The sequence below is a fragment of the Thrips palmi genome, unplaced genomic scaffold (genome assembly GCF_012932325.1).
Source record: "Thrips palmi isolate BJ-2018 unplaced genomic scaffold, TpBJ-2018v1 HiC_scaffold_12, whole genome shotgun sequence".
Lineage (NCBI taxonomy): Eukaryota > Metazoa > Arthropoda > Insecta > Thysanoptera > Thripidae > Thrips > Thrips palmi.
The window spans coordinates 3,435,931-3,455,369 of NW_023144623.1; the positions used below are offsets into that span (position 1 = coordinate 3,435,931).

Below are 19,439 nucleotides of genomic sequence, written 5' to 3' on the forward strand. Positions count from 1 at the left end.
TAAGTCATTCTAAGCGAATAAGAATCTTAATTATGAATGTTTTTTTTTAATTTGAGACGTGCGAACAGTTGATGGAAACGATGGCAGTTGGTAGTACGCTGGGAAAACTGCGCCTCCTGCCACGACCTTGAGAGGAAAAGGGGAGGAGTGCACGCTGCCGCTGCCCGTGGGCCTATTCGCATTCGAAGGCAAAGCTCAGCGCGCTCTATCTGCTCGTGGTGGGCGCTATTGGAACTACTCCAGAGGTCCGTGGCGACTAACCCAAACACAATTTCCACTTTCTTATTTCGCTATGTCACTTTAAAATCACTCTCCAGTACAAATATCTAAGTCCCCGGTATTGGGAAAATGCCTTTCACTTAACCCAGTTTTAAGCTCTTTGCGTTTTTAGACGCTTTCAAGTCTAGAGGTCCCATGGTGACGTCACAGCCATCGCGCTCTAACGCCTTCGAATGCAAATGAGGCTCCACGGACTACGAGAATGAAAATAAATAAAGTTCTGCATATAACAGAAAGCACTGCAAATAGCCAGCTCTGTACGCACGATATGGACAGTGGAAGGGGGAAGCGCGAGCCGAGAACGCGACAACAGCGCCCTCGGCAAGCGCGGCCACTGGTGGAAACCCGGAGAGCCACAGCCAATCACAGGCCGGCTGGCAAGGCCAACGGACAAAAGACGGCTAGGGCGAGAGGTGAGGCGGAACGTGCACGAAGGGAAGCCTATCCCAAGGCACTCCGAGTCTCGCGCAAGAAGGGAAGTCTAACCTCCCGGCGCGCAGACCCCACCTCGTGGACAACGCGAGAGAAAAGATTCTCAGTAGGGTGGGCCGTAAAACACGATTTTTCGATATCGCAAACGTAATAGCGCGCCAAAGTTACTTCATGGCAATACAAACTCAACGAGATCTGGGCCAGGTCTGTAACTTGAAGCTTGACCCTCGCGCATCGACGTTGAAAATTCGACAATTCGACTTTTCGGATTTTTCTACAAACAGCCATAGAAACTGAACCTGATGTCCAAATGATGTTTCTGAGACGGAAATGGAAACGTCTGATCATGCTTTATCAGTTTAAGACCACCGGGAACCTCTACGAGCAGTAGAGGACTGATGGGAGAAAATTACAAAACTTCAATTTTTTTCCGTTTTTTACAAAATGCAAAAATTGCCTTCAGGGTTTCATACGGCCATCCTGACGTTACCATACCCGAACCATACCCCGAATCATCTTCTCTAAGGACCCTTTCCCCGTTTTCAGCGCACGGGGTACCCCGGGATCCGTTCACACGTTAGGATATGGACGCCAAAAACATATGTTTTACTAAAACTGCAAATTATCGGTACTCAGGGCACTGTAGGGCCTTCGTCTCGTCCGTATGAACTGTAGTGAATCAAAATCGGTTACTAGATGGTGTCTTTGCGTCACAGGCACCTACCAGTATATTGACAATCGGATGGAGAGACCTGTAGAACGCTATTTCCATTGAAGGTTCGGTTAAATCCGTTTTCCAAACATTCGGTTTCCACTGTACTGCTCTTGGCTCGCCCGGAAAATCCGAGAAGACTCAGCCCTCACCACGAGAAGGTGGCAGCACGTCGAGATTCACCACCACCCTTACCCACCCAACCACTGGTTTGGCTACGACACTTTTAAAAAGGCCGTACATTTCAAGGAAAAAGGTACGGCTAGACCGTACCACACGATGTACAGAACAGCTGTACCCAAAAACCGTGCTTCCCATGAGATCCTATGTCATGAAAAACCCGTACTCCGTACCCCAAAAACCGTACTGGCTGAGGTATGGTGATACCAGGCAAATGTTCTACCAGACTGTGCCTGTATTTTTCCCGTGGATTTTTCCTACAGCGCATGCAGAAGTTGACACCTTGATACTGTACGCAGGAGAATGTAGCAAAACGCGAAGGTACAGTACGCCAGAACGAAGGTAAATGTTTACCTGTAAGAAGGCATCACTTCCAAAATTGGTCAACTGGAGTTACATGTCCCTGCGGCTGTCGCAGGCAGTTGTACAAATTTTAACGGTATTGAGAAACTACCATAACATAGACAAATGAAATAGGTCTACGGGGGGCTCAGCTCTACAGCGCACTAAGCGGAAGTATGATCCCAGGGCCGTTGCAAACGGACATAACGGTGAGAAAGGAAATGAAAATCTACACGATGGATAAGAATAACCCGTACAAACGTGCAACCACCTTCTGTCGTTAATCCAGACGAGCCATTTACGGCCTGAAATACGTTTTAAGTCCAGACTAACGAGATTTACAGTGCAAATAGCGTGCTAAAGGTCTCTTTGTCCGATTGTCTATATACTGGTGGGTTCCTGCGACGAAAAGACACCATCTAGTAATCGATTTTAAGTCACTACAGTTCATACGGACAAGACGAGTGCCCTACAGTGCCCTGAGTAACAATAATTTGCATTTTTAGTAAAACATGTGTTTTTGGCGTCCATATCCTAACGTGTGAACGGATCCCGGGGTACCCCGTGCGCTGAAAACGGGGAAGGGGTCCTTAGAGAAGATGATTCGGGGTATGGTTCGGGTACGGTGACGTCAGGATGGCCGTATCAAACCCTGAAGGCAATTTTTGCGTTTTAGAAAAAACCGGAAAAAAATTGTAATTTTATAATTTTCTCCTATCAGTCCCCTACTGCTCGTAGAGGGTCCCGGTGGTCTTAAACTGATAAAGCATGATCAGACGTTTCAATTTCCGTCTCGGAAACATCCTTTGGACATCAGGTTCAGTTTCTATGGCTGTTTTTAGAAAAACCCGTAAAAGTCAAATTTTCGAATTTTCAACGTCGATGCGCGAGGGTCAAGCTTTAAGTTACAGACCTGGCCCAGATCGCGTTGAGTTTGTATTGCCATGAAGTAACTTTGGCGCGCTATTACGTTTGCGATATCGAAAAATCGTGTTTTACGGCCCACCCTATTGTAAAACATTCAAAACATTTATTTTTTGACTTTGAGTGCATTTTTATCACTGATGGATTGCTTTGAGGCCGATTCTGCGGGCAGACTCGAATTTGCGACTCAAATGTACATCTGGGTAGGACCCAAAAGTAAAGAATTCCGGAGCATTTCAGTATGTACTAATCGACCTAGAGGCCTGAAATTTTGTGCGGTCGTTTACCTATTGGTAGGTAACATTTGAGCCAAAAATGAGCAAACGCGGTCAACTTCGACCAGTCAATCGGCTCTGGAATGCCCCTAAGGTAGTTTTCCTACTAGGGGTGAACTCTGGCTCTGGCCCCCCAGAGAGGCTCTGGCCCGGAACAGAAACGGAAGTCAGAAATGACAGGTATCTTTGTGAAATATGCGCTGCTGACGAGCTCCAGACCTCGTCCACTGCACATGGTTTTCATATAATCTCTCAATTTTGACTTCTGGATGGATTGGTTTCCTTCCGGCCCAGAACCTCTCGGAGTACCCTAGTGTGTAACCGTAATTTTTTTAGCACTTTGAGCTACACATTACCACTTCAGCATTTGCCACCTGAATGTGGAACGTGTCCCAATTTTTGACAATGAATTCAGGGAAAGGTTCTCGTCATCAGTCCGGCAGCGGCTAAATTTCGTCGCTGTTTTCTGGAATATGTTCGCAGAGTTGAGTGCTTTTTGATCACACCCGGATGGTGACGCTGCGGTCGTTCTATCCCCGCGAAATTGGAAATGGACCGATGTGCCCACCGTTTCCTAAATGGAATCGATGAACCATTTGACCAAAAAAAGTATTCGAACGAGTGGCATCAAAGTGTGGATTGTCGCTACGATAAGACACGTACGGTCTGACGTACACGTGTATTGATAAAGCTTAGGGTGGCAACTTTGAAAAGCTATGTACTAGTTAGCAAGCCTTTTGACAGTGTATTCGCATTTGTCTAACTTTGCGTTTGCCTTCGGCTGCATGGGAGTCAATTTCAACAAGACCACACAAGTGATGGAAACTTTGTAATACTGTTTATTTGCATTCGGTTAAGTAACATGCCGCTGGAATGATGATGATAGCTCTCCGCTGTCGGGTTGATTTTTGAGTGGATTGAAGTCTTGAGTGGGGCGTTCGCGTAACCTGGAACAGAATGGACAGCACATCATCTTAATGAGATTAGCTCGTGTGCAACTTAATGTTCCCTTACACTCTAAATGGCTTACGAAGAAATTTCCCATATTACGAAGGAAATGGCGCAAGCATAATACGAAGGTGGTTTTTCTTCGTATTACGAAGGTTTTTCTTGGTATCTTACAATGAAAAGGCTAAAAAGATTCGTATTACGAAGGAATATTGCTTCGTATTAGGCTTGCGCCGAATTCACTGTAACATACGAATAACATAGGTCAAATTTCATTGTAAGACATTTAGAGTGTACCCCATGGATAATTTCCACTGGGTCATTCCATGGGGGTTCGACATACTTTTGCAAGTGATCTCTCCGATTTCGATGAAATTTTGCGAGCTTGTTGGCTATGGTCTGAAACCCCCCAAAACCAATTTTGAGCAAAAAATACCGATTTTTGAAAAAGTTATGGCTTGCGTTAGAAATTTTGATTTTCGTTGCAGACCTTTTTTGAAAACGCTGTAGTTTCTTCCAAAATGAAGCTACAGAGCTCATTCTGGGCGCATTCGAAAGGTATTGAATTGGACTTTAAGCCTATTGCAACATTTTGACAAATATGTTCAAATTTGACAAAAATTGAACAAAGTCAAAATTTTGAACACAATTTTCTCAAAAGTAGTAAGGGAAGGTGGGGCACAATGGGACACGGGGCACAATGGGACACTTTCAAATTGGCCGCCTTCCGGTTGCCGTGGGATCTCCCAATCACGAGGTGAGATAGCTTATGAGTAGTAGATAAGTTGACACGAGGAGTTTACCCCGATCGACCTTCTCCCGCCAGGGCAGGTAGCTACGAAGTTTACAAACACTAAGATTAAGGTTAAACCAGCACGAGCACTCGATTTATTAATACCTGTAGCTCGGAAGATAATTAAGGTAGATGAGATTTTGAAACAGGGGCCTGTTCCTTGACCCTTTGCGCGTCTGTGACTCGTGTCGCCACGCTGCCGGATGAGTGGTCATGTTGCTAGACCGCGGCTGGTCGGATGTGTCGTTCGGTACACAATGGGACAGACCCGGTTGGGGCACAATGGGACAGCCCACTTACTGTCTAATTATGCCCCAACCCCTTTGTTAACAAAACTATTTCAAAATACATCGAGTACTTCACTATTGACATGTCTCCGTGTTGCATTTTTACTCAAGAGCAAAATGTGAAAGTGAAGTCAGTTTTGTTTTGTTTTAATTTAAGGTCATCTTCCATGTTGACAGCACTCATTGGGTATGATGCGTTTTCCGTATATGTGCTACTCAAAATACTTCCACAATTTTGTCTTAAGAGTCAATAAACATTGGACTTTGCATATGTCGGCGTTTACAGCTCTTAAAACTTATATTTTCGATGAAAAGACGCAGAGTCCCATCCTACCCCAGGGGGTGTCCCATTGTGCCCCAGACCGGGGCACAATGGGACAAGTGCAATGTTTTGCGAAAATGAAGAAATGTACCTGATGACATTAAAAAACAATAGTACACATCCCACCACTTTAAAGAGTACATGATTTACTATCGTTGAGGTCGGTTTGGGGCATTCTAAGTCAAATATTCAGTTGCCTACGTCAATTTAAAGAAAAGTGTCCCATTGTGCCCCACCTTCCCTTAATTTTTCTTTTTTTTCTTTTTTGATATGTTATAGTCCATACTTTAGTCTAGCAACCCTCAAAATTTGGTTGGAAAAAAATCTTAAACAAGGGAGAAAAACGGTTTTTAGTGTTGCGATTCGGCAAATTTTTGCTAGTTGGAGTGGTGTGGAGAGGAGCATGATGCATATTTGAGACCGCAGGTTCTCGATCTTGAACTTCTAGTGTCACTCGGAACAGTTATTTGGGGTGCTGAACCTAAAAATAAGATCAATTTTCGTTTTCGAAATTCCCAGGGCTGGATCAAGAGGGGCGACTTTTCAAAAATCAGGATTTTTGGATTTTGCAACGCGATTTCTATGTTTTCAGGGGTGGAGATAACGAATCTTGAACGGTGTTGGATGCAAGTAAGCTCTAAAGCTGATCTAACGTATCGTCAAAACATAAAAATGTGCAAATAGATGATCAAAAAGCCTCCAAATGTGAACATCTTTGGCCCATTGCAAAAAGTAAAGCTAGTGTTGATACCTACACCCCTGTAAACACAAGAATCAACTTCGACATCCAAACATCTCGAATTCGGAAAAGTCACCCCCATTGACGCACCCCGTTGTTGAGATTACCAGGGGCGAGGTGAGCCAAAGGGGGTGACTTATCCGAGTTTGGATGTTTTGACAATACGTTGGATCAGCTTTGGAGCGAACTTGCATTCAAGATGATTCACGATTAGTTGTCTCCGCTCCCAAAAATATAAAAAACGATATGCAACATCCAAAAATCCTGATTTTTGAAAAGACACCCCTCTTGATCCGCCCCTGGGAATTTCGAAAACGAAAATTGATGTTACTTTTAGGTTTAGCACCCCAAATAACTGTTCCGAGTGACACTAGAATTTCAAGATCGAGAACCTGCGGTCTCAAATATGCATCATGCTCCTCTCCACACCACTCCAACTAGCAAAAATTTGCCGAATCGCAACACTAAAAACCGTTTTTCTCCCTTGTTTATGATTTTTTTCCAACCAAATTTTGAGGGTTGCTAGACTAAAATATGAACTATAACATATCAAAAAAGAAAAAAAAATCAAAAATACTACTTTTGAGAAAATTGTGTTCAAAATTTTGACTTTGTTTAATTTTTGTCAAATTTGAACATATTTGTCAAAATGTTGCAATAGGCTTAAAGTCCAATTCAATACCTTTCGAATGCGCCCAGAATGAGCTCTGTAGCTTCATTTTGGAAGAAACTACAGCGTTTTCAAAAAAGGTCTGCAACGAAAATCAAAATTTCTAACGCAAGCCATAACTTTTTCAAAAATCGGTATTTTTTGCTCAAAATTGGTTTTGGGGGGTTTCAGACCATAGCCAACAAGCTCGCAAAATTTCATCGAAATCGGAGAGATCACTTGCAAAAGTATGTCGAACCCCCATGGAATGACCCTGGGTTAAGTCAGTGCGGTTAATTGGACCTGCTTTCACGTTCAGATTGCATTCTTCTAATTTTAGCGAGGGCTGTAAGGTATCTCTTTTTCTTTAACACCAATTTTCTTTTATATAATTTACAGGGATTTTAGCCGAATATCTTTTTTGCACGGTGTAGGGAGAGGTAACAACTGATGCATTTTACACTGAGAACGTAATGGTCGGACACATAGCCAAATTATGGCGTGACAAAGAGTCACGCCAAACATTGGCGTGACTCAAAATTCACGCCGATAAACGGCCTGACATGTGAGTCACGCCCACATTTGGCGTGAATGACGACGCTTTTTATGAGAAATGTCATGCCAAAAAGCGGCATGACAAGAAATTCACGCCAAAAATTGGCGTGAAGTTTTGAGTCACGCCGATTTTTGGCGTGACTTTTGTGCCATGCCGTTTAATGGCGTGACACTTTATTCACGCCCCTACGGCACGAAGTCACGCCGATAGATTTTCAGTGAATTGGATATGGTAATCAGTCACACTAAATTACTGTGTATTTTTTAGTGCATAGGCCTAAGCTTTTCACAAGACTGTAGATGCGTTTTAAAATGCACGAACTTCTGCGTAACTTAGCACGAAAGTGTGTGTCGTTGCGCTAAGATTCGAGCGTTTCACGCGCATGCTCAATTCAGTGCAAAGAGCTATGCACCAAACGTAGTAATTAACTGTGAAATCCTCCCATTATTTGAGTCCGTTTATCAGGCTCTCACCTGAACTCAGTCTGTCATTGACCTCAGCACTGCGTTGCTCATTCCAGCGCCTTCCGCTTGTTGCAGCGCCTGGCTTCATAGTGTAGGATCCTAGCGACGGCGTCTTCGTCCTCGTCGAAGTGAGTCATCTTGCGGATGTTCCGCACGCTCGGGTTGTCGAGCACGGTCTCCGCCAAGCTCAGCTTCTCCTTCTGCTTCTCTAGGATCACTTCTTCGATCGAGTCTCTTACGACGAACCTTAGAGAAAGGGGGGAGGGATAAGACACATTGTGAGGGTGAGAATTAGGCAACAGTTTCACAGCACTGGTGAAACAAAGGCATTAAAATTATGCCCTTTAAGGGCGTAAACGATTTACGTCCTTAAAGGGCATAAATCGTTAATGCCTGAGAACGGCATTAAAATTTTGCTTGAAAGTCCTATACCATTTACGCCCTTCCCAAGGGCATAAAACGATTTATGCCCTTCACACTAAATGTTTATGTAGAATTTTGTAAGGGAAGGTGGGGTACCATGTGACGGTTTTTGTTAAATGCCCGTCAACCCAATAATACCAATCACATTACATCCATAAGTAGACATGTGAACATAATGATTCTTAACCTTATAATTTCTGTTGAGATTTCTAATTTATCTGTTTTGGTTGCTGAGTTATCCCGAGTTGAATGGGCCAAGTCAAAGTGTCACTTCGTACCCCACGTAGTACACTATGTGACAGCCTTAGTGTACAATGTGGCAGTGGCCTTTTGTCTGGGTTTAAATCCTATTCAGCGTACCTATACGCAGAGAATGAACGAAGAAGTCTTCCAGCTTTTTATTTCCGTTGAGTTTATCAATTTATCATCTTTTGTTCCCGAGCAATAAAGGTTTTAGTCACTAGTGTACAAATGTCATAGACTGAACACATTCAACTGAGTGAATCGTGGAATCCCATAGCGAATGACAGTGGTGTCACATGGTGCCCAGATCAACAGTTTTAGGGGAAACAGCAATAACGCTCAAAGTTCGAGCCAAAGCTTATTTTGCCCTTAAAACATCAAAGAAGAACATCTTGCAGAGCATATGTCCTTAAAATGTATTTTAAAGGTAAAAAGCGGACGCGGCGGGAAGTAGAAAAAGTTTCCAATGAGCTATTTTAAGACGGTTTCCAATTCTGATCGCTACCATTCCCGTCCTTTTCGAAGGAGAGTCACGACCTATTGCACGTCGATTCTCCTTCATGATACCTTCCTTTGAGTCTTCTTACCGCTGTTGGATAGCAAGCCGTTGGGAAGAAAAAGCCAAAGTCACATGGTGGCCGTGTCACATGGTACCCCACCTTCCCTTATTATGCGCGAAAATGCATAAATTTATGCAAATTCACGCACAATTTTATGCACGACGGCACACAAGTGTTTAAAATTATGCATCACCACGTACAAAATTGTACACAAACATTTAGTGTGTTGGGAAGGGCGTAAGAGTATTTATGCTCTAAAGGGCGTAATTTTTATGCCTTTGTTTTACCAGTGAGTCTTACATTTGTAAGAGCGAGACAAACAGTGTCTCACACGTGCAAGCGTGGGATAAGCGTGGCTCACGCTTGTAAGCGTGAGATAAAGTGGTTCACACTAAACAGTGTGAGACACTCTCACCCTTGGATGTGCAGTGTGAAAGGTGTTAACACTTTCTTTGCAATGTTATTGGCATACAGGACATGAGCCCCGTCCCGTTTGAGCCCCGATGGTCTGAGCCCCGACCTGAGCCCCAACCTGAGCCCGGGTTGAGCCCCGACTTGAGCCCCGACCCAAGCCCCAATTTTCAGAGCCCGGATTGAGCCCCGACCTGAGCCCCGTTTGAGCCCCGTTTGAGCCCAATTTGAGCCCCACTTGAGCCCCGTGGCAATAAATCATGCAAAAATGCCTGATTTCAGGTCGCGGGGCTCAAGTGGGGCTCAAATGGGGTTCAAACGGGGCTCAAACGGGGCTCAGGTCGGGGCTCAATCCGGGCTCTGAAAATTGGGGCTTGGGTCGGGGCTCAAGTCGGGGCTCAACCCGGGCTCAGGTTGGGGCTCAAGTCGGGGCTCAGACCATCGGGGCTCAAACGGGACGGGGCTCATGTCCTGTATGCCATGTTATTAAACAATGTGACGTCATATGAGGTAAAATATGAACTTGGTCCCGTTTCAACGAACAACCCTCTTACTTGTAAATGGTGACTTTTGGCTTCATCTGACCCATCCGATAGACACGGTCACAGGCCTGAGCCTCCAGCTGTGGATTCCAGTGTGGGTCGAATAAAATGAGATGATTTCCGCCAACCAGGTTCAGACCGACTCCTCCGGCTTTCAGCGACAGGAGCAGGACCTGTTCAGATTAACGCCGTTAACTCAAAGCTGCATTATTGCGGGACTGGGTCACCCACTTCAAGAATGGTGTGTACGCTAAGTCCGGGTATCATTCGTAACTCAGACGAAAATTTATCGGCAGTTCTTAAATGGTCAATATGAATGTATTGGCACACTCTGAAAACTTTGCCAACTATTTCAGCCTTACGAAGTAAAGTAGCTTCATATAACAGCATTTTGAGCATACGTAAGCTTACAAAGAAAATGGGTCGTAACTATTTCTTCGCATAACAAACTAAATTAGTTTGTACCGCTCAAAATACTTCGCAATGTTTTAAGCATATAGTTTTGTGACATTTAAACAAATCACTCAGTAATTGCTTGGTCCTTACTTCATAAGTGAGTGAGGATAATTCAAGAATTGAGTGTATCCAGAATTCTGTGTACACATTAGTGGGTAACCCTCGTTCATTATGCAATGTACGAGAGCTTAGAGTGCGCATGCATGGACTGAAACTGCCGAGGGTTCTCCCGCAGCACTGTTCTCCCGCAGCACTCTTTCCTCACCTTCAACGGGTCTGATGGATTGTTGAAGTCACTTACGACCTTTGGACGGTCCGGACTCGGAACATCGCCGCTAATTGTAGCATGCGAGATATTGTGTTGTTTTAGGGAGGTAGACACCAATTCCAGCATCTTTGTCCACTGGCTGACAATCACAGCCTTGTCATTGAGAGCCAATACCTCACGAAGTATCTCCAACAATTTCTCCATCTAAATCAAAAGAATGAAAGAGTAAGAAAGGAGCTCGTTGGCCTTACAGAAAATCTGGCCTTCAACACAGCGATACGCATCAGCAGCGGGTGGAAAGTCTGTTGCCAAAACCGGCATGCAAGGGCAAAATGTCACGTTCAAACGAGTGTGACAAAATGTCACGTTCGTTTGAGCATTGTGTCACATTCTTTTGGGTGTAAATCAGCCATAAATTCTCGTTCACATTCAAACGATTGTGACACAATGTTCAAAGAAACGTGACAGTTTATCACATTCATTTGAACGTGATGTCACGTTCCTGCAGAGAGTGTCTTACACACACTAAATGTTTATGTAGAATGCACGATTTTAAACCTGCGTGACGTTTTGCATAAAATTGTGCAGAAATTCGCATAAATTTATGCATTTTCACGCATAATATTATGCAAATTCCCCGCATGCACAAAATCGTGCAGGTGGCACGTACAAAATTCTACATAAACATTTAGTGTGCACGCTGGTCAATATCAAAACAAAGGATACAAACCTTTGTACTCGGGCGCGAACGGGAAAAAAACTCATTGCTACACTGGTCTGTGTCCATGTAGTTCTGGAGGTCTCGTTTTGTTCCATTCCATTCATCTTGAATTTGAAGAAAGTTCTTGTTCCGCCCTCCGTCGGCTTCTAAGTCCTCCTTCGCATCGTTCACGGTCGTTGGCTCATCTAGGTCAAGGTCTTCGTTGATGCAGCCCTGAAAAACAAACGTGTTAGTACTTTATTGACGAGTCAAATATTCTCCTCAAATCACAGACAGCATCACTGAGTGAGAGGTTTAAGCATTAGGGCTAGGATGAGTACCGTAGAGCGAGGTAATTCGGGACTTTTTTGAGGTTTTTGGAGGAAAACCCATAGTACGTTGTTACCGTATGGTCCGGCGATTTTACGGTAAGCTCCTTGGCTCTTTTCGTCTATTTTGACCAAAGGGCAATAAAGCACTCCAAAGAAGCTCCAGCCCGGAAGAAGAACAAAAACGGAAGTAAGAAATTGCAGTTTCTACACTGAGATTCCAAACGCTATGAGTATAGCACGTATGGTGCAATGCAGCTGAGATATCGTGCCATACGTGCTATGCCACAGCCTTCACCTTACGTGCAATGCATCCCGAAAAGGCCCTACGCTAATGCATGGGAATGGGGAGGTATTGCATTTCATGTGCAATGCTTTTGCATTGCACCAATTGACGCCATACTCATAGCGTTTGGATTCTCAGTGTATGAGAAATATACGCTGCGGATGACCTCGCAGCGTATATTTCTCATAGAAACTGCAATTTCTTTTTTTCCGTTTTTGTTCTTCTTCTTCTTCTTCTTCCGGGCCAGAGCTTCTTCGGAGTGCTATAGGGAAGCCTCGCCACAAATTTTTACCGATGTCCCGAATTTCCCGCATTTTTGAGAAATTGGGGACACTGACGAAAAATGTCGATTGACGGGTCCCATTGTACTATTTCCACGACCTCGAACTCAAACTTATTTTTATGGTAAAATAATGGTCTTGGGAGTTTTTTTACTACAGACGCTGTCTTTGCCAAAAGAACCGGATATTCAAGACTTTCTGCCTGATGGGTCAAAAATTTTCCAAATGACCTAATTTTTGGTTTGCAATTTTTTTAAGGGCGTGGAAGAGCTTAAAAAAAATTTTAGTTCGATTTTGACACCTTTGGCCCAGACAGCGTCCTCCGCACCACATGATCTGCGAAGCGCTGTGGGCCCCTTTTGTGGAAGCGGACCACTGTGTCCCGTAATTTCTCTGAAAATTTTCACAGAAATGTTTAAATCCATGCAGAACCCTAACCAGATGAGGCACCCTTACCAAACTTCCTACGTATCATCCCTACATACAAGAGCAAAAAGAGAAGTTGGTTTCGGTAGGCTTGGGTTATAGAAAGCTACTCGCGCTGCTCGCTGGGGGCTCCGCCCCCAGACCCCCGCATGTGTGGGGCGCGTACCGAAGTATTTTTAGTAAGTCCGTGGTGACCAAAGGAAAATTTTCTTATGAAGTAACTGTACTGCTTTTTGGAAGGGTCTATTTAACTGCTTTTGACCATTAATTTTTAAGGTACTATTACTGCCCAAATAGATAGCTTGTATTGTATTGGCTACTGTGGCAGTCAACGGCATTCAAGGTCCGGAAAATATTGAAGACTGCTTTGACAAGAATAAGATCTGTGTTCATTATGGTCTATGTGACCGAAGGCCAAACTAATGGGCCTCTTTTGGGTCTTTCATTTCTGATTTCTACAGATTTCTCCGGCCAGGTTTAAGACGCAATATATTACATGGCTTTTACTGCTTGGAAACGGTTGTATTTTGTTCAGTTTAGGCCCATTTCATCGTTTTGAAGATGTTGCCGGTGACGGGAACCCGATTGCGGCACAGTTTCGGAAATGTCACGACCAGACCTACCGATGGGGCGAATAAAAATTTTTAATCGGTCGGTCCCCTTTCTTGAAGATTGAGTGGATTTTGTTGAATTTAGGCCTATTAAATCGTTTTTTGAGGATGTTGCCAGTGACGGAGACCCGATTGCGGCACAGTTTCGGAAATGTCTCGACCAGACCTACCGATGGGGTGAATAAAAATTTTTAGTCGGTCGGTCCCCTTTTTTGAAGATAAAGTAGATTTTGTTGAATTTAGGCCTATTTAATCGTTTTTAAGGATGTTGCCGGTGACGGAGACCCGATTGCAGCCCAGTTTCGGAAATGTCTCGAGCAGACCTACCGATGGGGCGCATAAAAATTTTTAGTCGGTCGGTCCCCTTTCTTGAAGATTGAGTGGATTTTGTTGAATTTAGGCCTATTAAATCGTTTTTTGAGGATGTTGCCAGTGACGGAGACCCGATTGCGGCACAGTTTCGGAAATGTCTCGACCAGACCTACCGATGGGGTGAATAAAAATTTTTAGTCGGTCGGTCCCCTTTTTTGAAGATAGAGTAGATTTTGTTGAATTTAGGCCTATTTAATCGTTTTTAAGGATGTTGCCGGTGACGGAGACCCGATTGCGGCCCAGTTTCGGAAATGTCTCGACCAGACCTACCGATGGGGCGCATAAAAATTTTTAGTCGGTCGGTCCCCTTTTTTGAAGATTGAGTGGATTTTGTTGAATTTAGGCCTATTTAATCGTTTTTGAAGATGTTGCCGGTGACGGAGACCCGATTGCGGCACAGTTTCGGAAATGTCTCGACCAGGCCTACCGATGGGGCGAATAAAAATTTTTAGTCGGTCGGTCCCCTTTTTTGAAGATTGGGTGGATTTTATTGAATTTAGGCCTATTTTATCGTTTTTGAGGATGTTGCCGGTGACGGGGACCCGATTGCGGCACAGTTTCGGAAATGTCTCGACCAGACCTACCGATGGGGCGAATAAAAATTTTCAGTCGGTCGGTCCCCTTTTTTGAAGATTGAGTGGGTTTTTTTTTGAATTTAGGCCTATTTAATCGTTTTTGAGGGTGTTGCCGGTGACGGGGACCCGATTGCGGCACAGTTTCGGAAATGTCTCGACCAGACCTACCGATAGGGCGAATAAAAATTTTCAGTCGGTCGGTCCCCTTTTTTGAAGATTGAGTGGATTTTGTTGAATTTAGGCCTATTTTTAGGCACGAAGTAGCCTTATAGTATACCCAGGACTCAGCCGGCTCGAGATTTGATTTGTGTGGCCCTTTATGCATTTCGGAAGTTTTCTATACGATTTTAATGAGATTTTGCAGACTAGTAGAACTTTGAACGCTGATTCTGATGTTGAAATCTGGTCAAAAATTTGGTGGCCAATTTTGAGAAATTTGCTGTCAAAATCGCCGTTTCCATGGCAAAACTCGACTCGTCAAAGGAAAAAAAAGGGAGTGGGGGGAGCCGAGCCGGGGCGGACCAATAGCGGAGCTTCTTTTTGGGTCTGTACAGCTTACTCCAAAAGCTGAAAAAGCAACGTTCGAAATGAAAAATTTCTTTGACTGCAGGTAGACAAGATGCAACAATAGAATTGGTGCCGGTTCGAACGCAGTTTTTCGGGTAGAACTATCCAATAATACTTCTTGATTGGAGTGTTTTTGGACATGCGCAGTGTTGTTGTTGTGATTCAGTTAGCACTAGGACCACTTCGCTCCACCTCGCGACTTGCAGTGCTCATGTTCCTCGAACAAGACTCACCCGCGTTTCGAAACCATCCCTCCCGAGTTTATGAAGTTTGTCAAACCAACCGTCGTGGTGTTGATACGTTGTAAGGGAGAACTATTACACAGAATTGAAGAAAACATGACTAGAGAACCATAGCCTTTTGAAACAAGCCAAACAATTCAACGTCCACAACAATGGAGGGGCAGTTTTAATGCGCGACTGCTGGCGCTTTCAGCTTCGCGATTTTCGCAAGGGCGCAGACGCCGAGAAAATAGTTGCCAACCCGAGAAAATTAATTTACTGACTTCTTTCTGCTAAGAACATTTTAACCATGATGGACTTCAAAGATGTTCCATTGTCAGAACACTGCGGAATACATTAGCATTGGAATTTTTTGAATTTACCAGCATTTTGATTTCTATTTATTGTCAAGTTTAAATTTCGACGGATGGCACATCGACCGCATTGGTACCACTGCCATTGGTACACGGTAAAAACGGTGCCTGGTTTTCCCAGGAGCCCTATGGCGAAGACATAGGCGATTTCCAGGGGGTTCCTGGGAAAACCAGGAACCGTTTTTACCGTGTAGTCCCCTGAGCCACAACTTCACAACACCACTTCTTTTCTTTCTCCACACTCTTACACAATAATCAAATTGACTTCGTGACTCCTAGGATTTCTTGAAATCGTATTTTTATATATTATTATATCGTTTTTAGGATGTTGCCAGTGACGGAGACCGGATTGCGGCACAGATTCGGAAATGTCTCGACCAGACCTACCGATGGGGCGAATAAAAATTTTTAGTCGGTCGGTCCCCTTTTTTGAAGATTGAGTAGGTTTGCTCGGAAACGGTGAGAAATTTGTTCCCCTTTTTTGTAGATAAAGTAGGTTTTCTCGGAAACGGTGAGGAATTTTCAACTTTTGGGATTTTTCCCAATTTTCCCATAAAATTTGGAATCGAATGGAAAAAACCGCAAGTCTCTACGACCACTCCTTCACCCCAAACATTTCTATGAGTGAGTGAGTCAGTGAGTGAGTGAGTCAGTGAGTCAGTCGGATTGGGGCTTTATAGGTTCTTGATGGTAGCCAAGGACATTTTTCAAGAGTTTTTTCTATTTCGCAGGTTTTCACTGGTAGAACTCAAGCATAGTTTTACGCCTTTCTTCAAGCGTAGTAGACCTACGCTCGGCTTCAAGCATAGTTCTCCATTTTGCCCCTCTCCCGCCTATCTAAATGCATGGGGGAATTTCTTCTCTACGCTTGACGTCAAGCGTAAAGTCTTCAAGCGTAGTTGTATGCTTGAATCAAGCATACAACTACGCTTCAGTTTTACCGGTGTTGGAGACATTCAATATTACATTACACTGCAGTGTATTCACTCACTATACGTTTGAGTCAGCTGATTGGTTCTTGGCGGTTTGTTTGGCCATGGTCTCCTCGATCAATTACCGTCCACCCCTCTCGAAGTCGCCGCTAGAGGGCAGCAAGCGCTAAACCTTCCCCATGACGTTTATGTCCCGAATCACCCCGCTCTACGGTACTCAGTAAACCGAACAGTGTATATACTCTCTTCGGCACGGTTTCGTACACCAGTACACTCGCAGGAGCATGTACTCAATTGAGTACACTCCCTAGAGAGCGGCTCTCAGGTAAGTACACACCTTCAGCTGGATACACTGCCAGGCATACTTAGGTAAGTCCTCATCTGAGTACACGAGAACTCGAGAATACAAGCGGAAGAAAATGTAGTGTTGAGTTCGAAAAGAGCATACCTGTTCCTCTTTCAAGAGACTTGGGTGGTTGCACATTTGCCGGAGCATCAGAATCCCGTACATGCCCTTCTTCTTTGATTTATTGGGGTCCTGGCCTGCTGGAACTTCTGTCGCCAATCGACTCATAATTTTGGCCACTTCGTCGTAAGTGTGCCTCTCGTTGATGTCCATGTCCACGATCACGTGGACTACTTCCCTGAGGGGCAAGGCAACGCTGCCGCCGTCGCCATACTCCCTCTTGGTCCGCCTCTTGACCGAGACACTCTTCAGCAGCTCCCACAGACGGGCGTCCCTCAAATCGCCGACGCCGAAAAAAGCCTCCCACGTCTCCCTGTCGCTGAACGGCGCCCAGTTGAGGAACTTGTACAGGGCGTGCAGGTCCAGCAGCGAGTTGTGGATGGGCGTGCCGGTGACGCACCATCGGTGGTCAGCCTCCAGGCTGCTCACCGTCTTGCAGCCCAGCGACTCCGGGTTGCGCACCTCGTGGGCCTCGTCCAGGATGACCCGCTCCCAGGACATCTTGAAGAGCGGGCCCTTGTTGGCCTCCTGCCGCACCACGCCGTACGTGGTGATGACCACGTCGTTGAGCTTGGCCAGCTTCTCGGGGTCGGTGCGGCGAGTCGGGCCGTGGTGCCTGGCCACCGACAGGCCCTTCTTGACGTGTGTCATGACCTCGTGCTCCCAGTGGTCGATCAGGGTGAGCGGGCAGATGATGAGCGTGCCGCCCTTGGGCTTGCCGCCGCTCCGCTCCTCGTCCTCGTCGTCCGAGCTGCCCGAGCCGTCGGTGCTCATGGCCGCCGGCGCGAACGTCTTCTCCTTGCTCTTCATGATGAGCGCGATCATGGAGGCCGTCTTCCCCAGCCCCATGTCGTCGGCCAGGATGCCGCCGGACGGCACCTCCTTCTCCTTGGCCACCATCCACTTGAGGGCCTCCATCTGGTGGGGCTTCAGTTTCGTCTTGAAGCCCTTGGGCTTTCTGATGCCCTCGTTCCCCGTCGTCAGGCTGTCTAACCTGGTGCGCAACTTCTCCAGCTTTTCTCGCTCGGCGGTGATTGAGAATAACGGTTCTTGAGGAGGATCTGGGCCTGGAACATAAAGAAAACAATCCAGTTAGGTATCGAAAAAACTTGTCGCCGAACTGCAAACGTCACACTTCGTCCTTATTCGGGGTTAGTGAGGAACAGAAGTTGTTAGGAATGAAACGCTCATTTCGAGGTCAGCTCTCCGCGAGTTCAAGTGTGTGCCAAGCAAGCACTAGCATTCCTGGCGCAGCAAACGAAGTGCGTGCCTCGTGGTTGACTCTTTGTAGGGCTTGGAACACATTTTAGTACGGCAGAGGCACAGCATCTGAACCAGGAGACTAAAGATGAGAGGCTTTTGTTGTCAGAATGGCCGTTTCAAAATATACCCTTGAAGACCTATAGAGGTAGTCAAAATCCCAGACGCGTTTTGAGCTCCAGAGTCACCAAGTGGGACTCGAACCCGAACCGATCGTGTGACCCCACCGGGACAAGGAATCCCTTCGTACGGTCACACGCTCGGTTCGAGACCTGTTTATCGACTCTGCAGCCCAAAACGCGTCCAGAGTTTTGGTCACCGGCGCGGCGCCTTGTAGCGCTGGGCCGGGAATCAGGGTGCTTTGCTCGCACAGCGCCCGGCAGGCAGGCAACTTATCGTACCCGGCACGTTGGGTTGCCTGCCTCCCAGGCGCCCCGCGACACGATCTGCACAAGTGCGTCGCCTGTTGGCTCCGTGCAGGGTAGGGTCAATATGAGCCCCATCCCGCTTCAGCCCCGATGACCTGAGCCCCGGTCAGAGCCCCGGCCGAACCCGACTCGAGCCCCGACTCGAGCCCCGATGGCCGGAGCCCCGACCTGAGCCCCACTTGAGCCCCGCGTCAAAAACGTTGCAATTTGACCCAAAATCTTCAAAAAAACAGTTTTAAAAGTGGAAGTTTTTTTGGCGTGGGGCTCAGGTCGGGGGCCAAACCGGGCTCAGCTAGGTCGGGGCTCTGGCCATCGGGGCTCTGGCCATCGGGGCTCAGTCGAGGCTCGAGTCGGGGCTAAAGTCGGGCTCGGATGGGGCTCTGGCCGGGGCTCAGGTCATCGGGGCTCAATCGGGATGGGGCTCATGTCGACCCTGCCCCGTGCAGGACCCACGAAACGTATGTGTCTACTCAGTATACTGCTCGTGACGCGTGCTTACAAACTTAGTCACTGCTTCATTTTAATTTCACCAGTGAACATGCGCTTCGAGGAGTGTACTTGCACAAGTGCGCGCCTCAAAGAGTGTTACTCAGTGAGCACAGCACACTCTTGAAGGCGCATGCTGTCCCTATACCAAGCATCCACCTCCAATTGCGAGCTACTGAGTATAGTTCGAGGCGCGGTGCTCATTCAAGTATACACGCCGTGAAGCGCATTTTTGTAAAGCACGTGATTCGTGGAGTGTACTGAGCACACACATAAGTTTTGTGGGTGCGTGCTTAGCACACACTCTGGTTTTCAGAGTG

General features: G+C 45.9%; 1 protein-coding gene across 2 annotated transcripts in view; it reads right to left on the reverse strand.

Annotated features, from left to right (window-relative positions):
* Positions 1-3,960: 3,960 nt before the first annotated feature.
* Positions 3,961-19,439, reverse strand: part of LOC117639896 (transcription termination factor 2-like) — a 29,606-nt gene continuing 14,127 nt past the window's right edge. The window contains exons 3-8 of one of the 2 annotated variants that reach the window (XM_034375866.1): positions 16,928-18,012; positions 11,536-11,739; positions 10,803-11,009; positions 10,094-10,254; positions 7,934-8,148; positions 3,961-4,091 (exon numbers count right to left, since the gene is read on the reverse strand). In XM_034375866.1, the coding sequence (XP_034231757.1) occupies positions 7,950-8,148; positions 10,094-10,254; positions 10,803-11,009; positions 11,536-11,739; positions 16,928-18,012 (1,856 nt within the window). In that variant the 3' untranslated portion in view covers positions 3,961-4,091; positions 7,934-7,949. Of the gene's footprint in view, positions 4,092-7,911; positions 8,149-10,093; positions 10,255-10,802; positions 11,010-11,535; positions 11,740-16,927; positions 18,013-19,439 lie in introns of both variants that reach the window. The other variant, XM_034375865.1, reaches the window with a different exon arrangement.